This window comes from Macadamia integrifolia, chromosome 14 (genome assembly GCF_013358625.1).
Source record: "Macadamia integrifolia cultivar HAES 741 chromosome 14, SCU_Mint_v3, whole genome shotgun sequence".
Lineage (NCBI taxonomy): Eukaryota > Viridiplantae > Streptophyta > Magnoliopsida > Proteales > Proteaceae > Macadamia > Macadamia integrifolia.
Window position 1 is genome coordinate 7,249,491 of NC_056570.1, and position 8,661 is coordinate 7,258,151.

The window sequence follows — 8,661 nt, forward strand, 5'->3', positions numbered from 1 at the left end:
TTTTTTTTTTTTTTTTTAATCTAAATTCATTTCTTATTACTCAAATAATTGAAAGACACAGAGGGGGTTGGGGGGGAGTGGGGGAGTGAGGAACAACCCAGTTAGATCCATGTGATCCACCATGTATGTTCACCTTAAAGACTAGAGAGAGAGTAATGGCTAGAAGATTTAATCATATCAAAATGAGATGAAAGATTTCATTTTGGTAAAAAGGTAAGAGATTACCTCAAGAAAGATAAGCTTTGTCGGTTTCAATTAAAATAAAAGAAAAAAAGTAACATTGGATAATAAATGTATAATTATTATACTACTTTTCCAAGGTTTATTTAAGATGATTTTTTTTTTAAATATATAATTCGGTTTGGTTGAATTATTCGCAGTTTTTAAAAAAAATCTTTTTTTGAATTTTTTATTAGGTTTGGATTCAGATTGAATTATTTGATAAAATTTGAAAGGCCGGGGATATGTTCCACATATTCTAGCCCGATGCTGGTGTTTGAGACTCTGCCTCTAAACCCTACACGTATGCATCATTTTGTATGCATCATTATGGATTTTTCGAGTATCCACTTAATCCCACCTATACATTGTGACATGGTTACCATTCAGAGCTGAGCATCAATTGAATGGAAACATTAGTCGGGAGAGTCATTGTTGGAGATAGTTTTCAACTTAGCGAGTGTATTATCCTATCCTTCTTCCATCTGTTTTGGCTAGTCACTCTAGTAGAGTTCTAGCAACAGTATGTACCACATCAAGGGGATGATGATGACCTGACGATCATACATACTATTGACCATGAAATTTTATGTGTTGGGGTTGGAAATCCTAGTTATTTTATTCGTCAAATTTTACGAATAATTTGGTCTGAATCTAAAGTAAATAAATTTTTTTAAAAAAAGTCATGACCTTATAGATTTTTTTAAAATCACGAATAATTATGTCATAGAATTATATCAAAATTATTTAAAAAAAAAAATTCATTTTGAATACACTTTAGAAATAGTGTTATTGTTATGTATTTATTATCCCAATATTACTTTTCTTCTTGTTTTTTATAGAAATTGATAAAACTTATATTTCCTGAGGTAATTTTTCACTCTTAGAAAAAATTAAACACCTCTCATCCCATTTTGGTTTGACTAAATCTTTTAGTCATTACTCTCTCCAATCTTTAAGGTGAATATGCATGGTGGGTGATGTGAGTCTATGTGGGTTTGTCCTCAGTCCCCCTCTCCCCCCTCTTAGTCTCTTTCTTTGATTCAATTGTTTGAGTAATAGGAAATGAGTTTAGAAAATATATATATATTATTTTTTATCTTTAAATTTTAATTTTTATATTATTTGTCTGTTATGTACACATGATAATTGATTGATAATATGAAACAAGTACTACAAATATTAAAAATAACATCGAATTTTTTGTCCTTTTTTTTTTAATGTGTTAATGAATAATTCCTGAATCCGAACCTGAATTTTTCTATCCACATTTTCTTGGATCAGGCTCTTCTCAAATGGTTGCACCCTCCAACGCCCCTCCAACAACTATCCAAAGGTTGCAAAGGCTTGGTCACACATCCCAACATTTGCCAACACTTGGGGATGTGTGTCCAAGCCTTTCCAGCCTTTGGATGGGTTGTTGGAGGGTCGTTGATGTTGGAGAGGATAACAATCCCATTTTCTATCAATATTTTGACTAAATTGTTGAATTAATAAAAAGAATGGTTCTCCATCTGAAGAATTTATGTATTCGAATTAAATAACTATGCTCCGGATAGGATTCCTCTCGGACCTCTCCATAGAGCTTAGGGATTAGAGAGTGATATTGGGTGTAGTGTGGTGTTAAATATGTATAATTAATATTTCTTTGGATTGCATGCTTTTCTAACAAATTTTTGAGGTACTTATTATAATAATGGATTGATAATGCACTAGCAAAATTAAGTGGAATCTTTTTGTTTTTGCAGATGTGTGGATTATGCTTATGTGGGCTTCTTGATTTTCCGGTATGTCATATGGTAGAGTTTTAGTGTGTGTGAGAAATTATATGTATTTTAGATATAATTGTTTAATCAATTCAGTTTTTTTTCTTTCAATTTATTCGCAATGTTTAACATTTCATCGGTTACATTTTCTTGCAATATTCACCTATGAACTTAATTATTAAGTTTTTGTTTTTACATATTTTTATGGGAAAGTGCTGGATACCTTCCCTTGTGGAAATGAGCCCCATGCCTTTTCCATCTCAGTCCATCAATTGGTTGAGCCACTAGTTCTAGGAAAGCTAGGGGAGTACTTAACCTCTGCCTTTTTTATTTATTAGTTTTTTTTTTGTACTTTAAAAAATTACTTTGATTCTTTTTAGAAACTTATATAGTGGAATAAATACTGTATTTTTTTGTAATACTTAACACAAAAATCCATGTTTTATTCCCAATTATAATTTTATGTTATTTGTATTTTTTAATCGGCATCGGGCCATTACGATTGATATATATCGATATTGGACTGTCAATCCTAATATCATTACCATGAATTAAACAATACAGTTCTTTTGTATGCATATCGACAATAATCAATACTGGTTTCGATATCGTGAACTAAATCCTTGTGCTATATGGTGATTGGATGGAGGAATTAGGATCCGCTCCTACTCTTGGCTCCTCCAACTCTCTCAAACCTCTTACATACACAATTAAGGTTGCGTGCACATAGGTATTGAGCTTCATGCATATGATAGGTTGGGAGGAAGTTAGAGTAAAAGGGGTTTGGAGAGGACCCGGATCCTTGGATGGAGGGGGATGGGGATGGGGATGGGGATGGGGATGGGGATCCTCTCTTGTGCACCAATTCTCTCAGCATGCATCCAATGGCTGACAAGCAGCGATTTGTATGAAATCAAAGTACCTTCTAGCCATTGAATGTGTGCTTAAGAGCATCCTGATCCAATGGATTCATCTTCATTCACTGCCATCGGATTTGTTTTATGAGAAAACTGGAATACGTTGCGAGATCCTTTGGCTCTTGTTGTCTTCCTAAGCATACATTTTAGCCTTAAATTAATGTTCACTAACTACTCGCTGTCTGCCGTTCTTTAAAATAGCTAAAACTAACCTGTTTTTTTATTTCTAATTTTCAGTGTCCGGTGGCCAACGCCAAACAGGTCTTTCTTCAACCAAATTGTAACTGATCTATACCTCGCCCTGGCGTGGTCCATATTGTTCCACGTGTCATTTTTACTTGGGCCCCACTTTGGCGTTTTTTATAGTTGGAACAGAGCTCCGATTAATGCCACGTTTGGGGTGTATATGAGCATTGGGCGTCATCGTGATAACCACACGTGTTAAGTAGACTGGCAGACGGCGTTGAGCAAAGTATTCGTTAAGTGCCGTCAATTCTAACGTTCCACCGTTTAGCTTTGGAGAGACAAATGCGAGAATTTATCGTTCTCCGGAATCTGGAGACAGCTTCTCTTGTTTGGTTTCACTCCATCGAACGGCTGTGATTGCTTCTCTGATTTCTCTTCGTTATTTAGTTCGAACGAGGGGCACATGGCACGGCTATCAGAAGTCACTAGAGAGAGAGAGAGAGAGAGCTGAGTTTTCTGTAGAGAAAGGGTTTTGGCGTTTTTGCTGTTAACCTTTTCAGGCATTTCTGAAGGATTGTTAGGGTTTCGATCGAAGTTTGGTTAGGGAGAGAAGAGAATAATGGTTGAGCACGCCGAGGATTCGGGTTCTGCTGCTGAGTCTCTGATGGATAAGATCACGGAGAAGCTTCATGGTCACGATTCATCTTCGTCCGATTCGGACAACGAAAAGGAGAAGGAGAAGGAGAAGTCGTCACCTTCCGCCATTAAATCGGTGGCTAATCGAGTTAATCGGCTCTTCGGAAGGGAGAAGCCGGTGCACCAGGTCTTTGGCGGTGGAAAACGTATGGAAATTCTTAGAAAATTTTCTTCATCTCTTAGTTTGTTTTTCCATTCTGTAGTTAGTGATTGCCGAAATACTATTGATTTTATTAACCCTACCTCCTTTATTTCTTTGAATTTCTGTTTCAATGGGAAGAAGATGATTCTCTCTCTGTGTGTCTCGTCCTTTTCTCGATCTGTATAGTGACTGATGGGGTGGGATTTTATTCCGATTGATTTTTGTTTCGAAGTTCAAGGAGTTTCTTATCTTTTAGAACATAAATTCATGAAATTGTTGATTTTATGATTTCATTTCTTTGAAATTTTGGGGGAGGGATTTCGTTTCCTGAATCTTGTAGAATTTTCGAAATCTTCTTCTCTTACCAGTGTTGGAAATAGAACTTTCGATTGGTTAAGAATTACTATTTTAGTTCTGAAAATTTTGGCTGGTAAACTTTCTAAACGCGGAGGAATGAAACCTAAATGTTCTCTCCCTTTCGCCTGCTTCTAACATCGTTAAGGTATTTTTGCTGCAGCCGCTGATATGTTCTTATGGAGGAACAAGAAGAATACTGGCACAGCGCTTGGTGGAGCCACCTTGATCTGGATTCTCTTCGAATTGCTTGATTACCATCTGCTCACTTTAATCTGCCATGGCTTGATCTTATCTTTGGCCATTTTGTTCGTCTGGTCTAATGCTACTACCTTCATCCATAAGTAATGGGTCTTCTCATCCTTTTTTACTTCCAATTGTCAGATCTTAATTTTGTTTTCAATCGCAACTTAGGACCAATGAAATCTAACCGTGCTCAACCCTTAGGTCTCCCCCGCGTATCCCAGAAGTGTCTATTCCCGAGGAACCGGTTATTGAGTTTGCTGCTGCTGTGAGGTTTGAGATCAACCGAGCATTTGCTGTGCTGAGGGATGCCGCAACAGGAAGAGATCTGAAGAAATTCCTTGCAGTATGTTGAACTCTTTACAATTTTTTTGCTTAAATCGCTGCTTTACTTCATATTTTGGAATTCGGAAACATAATGGAGCATTAAACTGCCTATGAGCTGCAAATAAGCTCATTAATACCTTGAAGTGCATTATTGATGGATGAACTAATGTCATAACCCTCCTTTTTGTGGATTCTTCAAAATTGTTAGGATTGATGATGTAGGTTTATAATTTTAATCTCAAACTCTTTATCATCTTCATCAATTGTAGCAATTTATTGTTTGGGACCTGGGTAGAACTCATCCTCAAAAGCTAGCGCTAAGAGAGGGTGCCCTAGCTCCTATAATTCTGCACATCGGGCAACCCACTTCAGATGTGGGATTATTAATTCCGTCTACCGTATTGAACTCTAACAAGCTCTCCCTCCACGTGGGAGCCTGAGATCTTCCCATGGCTCTGATACCACTTGTTAGAGACTTAGGCAGAACTCATCCTCAAAAGCTAGCATTAAGGAGATAAGTCTCCACATCAGACAGCCCAATCCCAATGTGGGATTTTAAATTCTGCTATCTGCGTGGAACCCCGACATTTATTGCTTGTATTATGATCGAAGACCATAGTTTACAAGAAGTTACAAAGCCAGGTCAAGATTTGCTCTATGTGCATGTATATGGGTTGTGCCATTGGAATTTAATATAAGGTAATGGTGCTTTGCTTGAGCAGGTGATTGCTGGCTTGTGGGTTCTTTCAGTCGTGGGGGCCTGGTGCAACTTCTTGACTTTGTTCTACATAGGTATGGTATTGTCAATTACAATGGTCCCCTTCTATCCTTTCCCAATTTTCTCCTTTTTAATTTCTAACACGGAGTTTGTAAACAGCGTTTGTGTTGTTGCACACGGTGCCTGCGGTGTATGAGAAGTACGAGGACCAGGTCGATGCCTTTGCAGAGAAGGCGATGATTGAGATCAAGAAACAATATGCAGTATTTGATGCCAAGGTTCTAAGTAAGATACCAAGGGGGCCACTCAAAGACAAGAAGAGGGTTTAGTGAAGTTGAACTCAGAAGACATGAAGAGGGCTTAGTGAAGTTGAACTCAAAAGACATTTAGAGGGCTTAGTGAAAGATGAGGTATCCCCCTTTGTCCGATCTAACAGCATATGGGTAGCTATGTTTTTTTCTTTCTTTTTTTCCCTTGTTGGCCTTGTCCCATAATTGGCTAGAACCTAATGTTTTATATCCAGTGTTTTGTTGGTAAATATTGGGTTCTCCATTTGGATGAAAATGCTAATTTGTAGTAAATGGTTCCCAATTTCAGATCTTATTATTACTGCTTTCACAAATTTGCACATTGGGTGTCTTTTGCATGGTTTTCTTTGCTCTAAGCGTGGTGCCTGTAGCATATTCTTCTTGTCAAAAATTACTGCTGTGTTCTAGGATTTTTTTGGGCAGCAGAAGTACATAATACAGATTACATGAGTTACACTGAACTAACTACAGAGCTACTGACGGAACAGAACTACTATAGGAACCTGGGGGGAACAGTGGGCGGCTGTGAAGAGGGGGGATTACCTGGGGAAAGAATTTAGTCTCATATGCAGTCCATAGTACTCTCATGTGGGTTGCTTAGGACCTTGGGTCTCCTGTTCAGAACTCTGGTGTTCGGTTGAAACATCAAGTGGTGTGTAATTAGTAAAAGAAGAATGTATTGGAGGATTCTTTATTTGAAGGAAAAAGAATGTTAATGGCTTGAGAAATGGACGATTACAGATGGATCAAGATTAGCAACCATGGGAAACTGGAATTAGAAGATTGATCTTGGAAGAAACCGATAAAGGATTAATACATGAAAACAATACACAAGTGAGCCAGTGGTATCATACATCTCTGTTTTAAGAATCATGTCAGTTGGGCTACCCTGCCATGTCAATGGTGCTAGGCTGCTAGCTAGATGGGCTTTGATTAATATCTCTCTCTCCCAAATGTCAAAAGAAAATCTCTATTCAAGTTCAATATTTCTTTTCTTTTCTTGGCTACCAAGCATAGCCTAAATTCTTCGTACCGGCAGATAATAATCCTTTCACAAACGAGTGGTAAAAGAACGTTTTTCAAAGCTTTTGTTTACTTTATATTAGTTGACAGATGTGTTCTCGGATTAGCAGTCTCAAATTGAGATTAGAGGCTAAAATAAATGGACAATAGGATCTAAGAAGAGTTTTTAAATTGGTGATAGGCTGAACGCAGAAAGACGAGGCTTATGGACAAAATAAATAAATATATATATATATATATATATGGGCGGGAGATCTCCCTCCAAAGAACAGAAATAAAAAGGAAACCAATATGGTTTGAGGCTTTGAGCCTTTGAGGGTTCCATTGTTTGACAAAGAGGAATTTATGTACTCTCTCCCTCTCTGTATCACATGAAAAGAAATTGCCATGGTTGGAGGTAGGGTCTTCAGCCTCTGCAAATTACAACTGCCATGTTTTTTCCTTTTATATCTTCTTAAAAGTAGGGATGGGAGATTCACCTTCTAGGGAAGAAAAAAAGGGGGAAAAAGCAACAAAGTGTAGTCATCCACTTGTAATGGAAGGTGATATTTTTATTTTATATTTTTTTTTGTGGGGGGGGGGGGGGGTTGGAAAAGCTCCTTCAGCAGTGACACCATGAATGAAAGGACTCCTCTATCAGTGATAGATTGTTTTCATTAGGGAATAGGGCCGACTTGAAGCTCATTAATGAACAGAATCAAGGGCTTTACTTGTTAGAGGGAATGACAGCTTTTTAAACGCATTATCCAATATGGGGGGAGGGGGCTAGCATAGACATAATTTACCTAAATCGTGATTCATCTCTAATTAGATCATGACCCTCTAGAATGGAAGAGGGTGGAGGGTGGAGGGTGGAGGGTGGAGGGTGGAGGGTGGCTGGGGCGAGGCCTGGGGTGAAAACATCCTCTGCCATGGATGTGGCGAGCATCTGATGACCGGAACAATATTGGGACATGTGCCGATATTGTCTTGGCCGTCCAATGCTTGCTGCACCATCACACCTGCTGTGAACAATCATTACTCGAGGTGGGGGGGGGGGGAAGGATTTTATTGCAATTGAACCAGTAAAGAGTGACAGATCTGATGATTTATGATAAGGAACTATTGAAAGATGACCTGTTTATTCACACCTACCCTTTCTTTGATCGAACGAGGACGTGCACATGAGTATCAACTTGGATGGGTTTTTTGGGTTTCACAAAGGTGAGAGCGTCATTTTGCCGCCCTCTTATGTTTGGGCTCAAAGGCCACGCCACCAGGGAGTATCCGTTTTTCCTTAATTGAAATCTCAATCGTCTATCTCCAGTTCTCCACTCAGAGGGGGTTGTATGCCAAAGAGAAAAAGAAAATTTCATGACTTCTATGGGACCTAGGATCCTCTCTAGACTCTAGTGCACCACCCCCAGTGCACATCCAACGACTGACTACAGTCCAAGTGTCTTTCATCCATCAGATGTGCACTGGGGTGGTTGACATGCTGGAGAAGATCTGAATTCATGTAAAACCTTCATGTATAGGGAGCTGATCCAGATTCAATACAAGCCACCTATGAAGAGATATTAGCTTTAAAATTAACCATTATAGAGAGCCCAAAAATTCATTCTCCACGATGGGATCATCCATTCAAATCCCAAAAGTGGCCTCCCTTCCCTAACACCTAAAGGTAAAGGTGTGTTTTACAACCCCTCCCCCCTCCCTCCCCTTTCCCGCCCTTTAAAAAAAAGAAAAAAAAAGAGTTAAAAATGTTAGCTTTTAAAGAGAT

General features: G+C 38.4%; 1 protein-coding gene across 1 annotated transcript in view; it reads left to right on the forward strand.

Moving 5' to 3' along the window:
- Positions 1 to 6,196, forward strand: part of LOC122061487 (reticulon-like protein B2) — a 12,507-nt gene extending 6,311 nt beyond the window's left edge. The window contains exons 3-8 of the mRNA XM_042624753.1: positions 1,968 to 2,006; positions 3,140 to 3,930; positions 4,444 to 4,624; positions 4,728 to 4,869; positions 5,573 to 5,642; positions 5,728 to 6,196. Coding sequence (XP_042480687.1) covers positions 3,708 to 3,930; positions 4,444 to 4,624; positions 4,728 to 4,869; positions 5,573 to 5,642; positions 5,728 to 5,897 — 786 coding nt within the window. The 5' untranslated portion in view covers positions 1,968 to 2,006; positions 3,140 to 3,707 and the 3' untranslated portion in view covers positions 5,898 to 6,196. The remainder of the gene's footprint in view (positions 1 to 1,967; positions 2,007 to 3,139; positions 3,931 to 4,443; positions 4,625 to 4,727; positions 4,870 to 5,572; positions 5,643 to 5,727) is intronic.
- Positions 6,197 to 8,661: the final 2,465 nt, after the last annotated feature.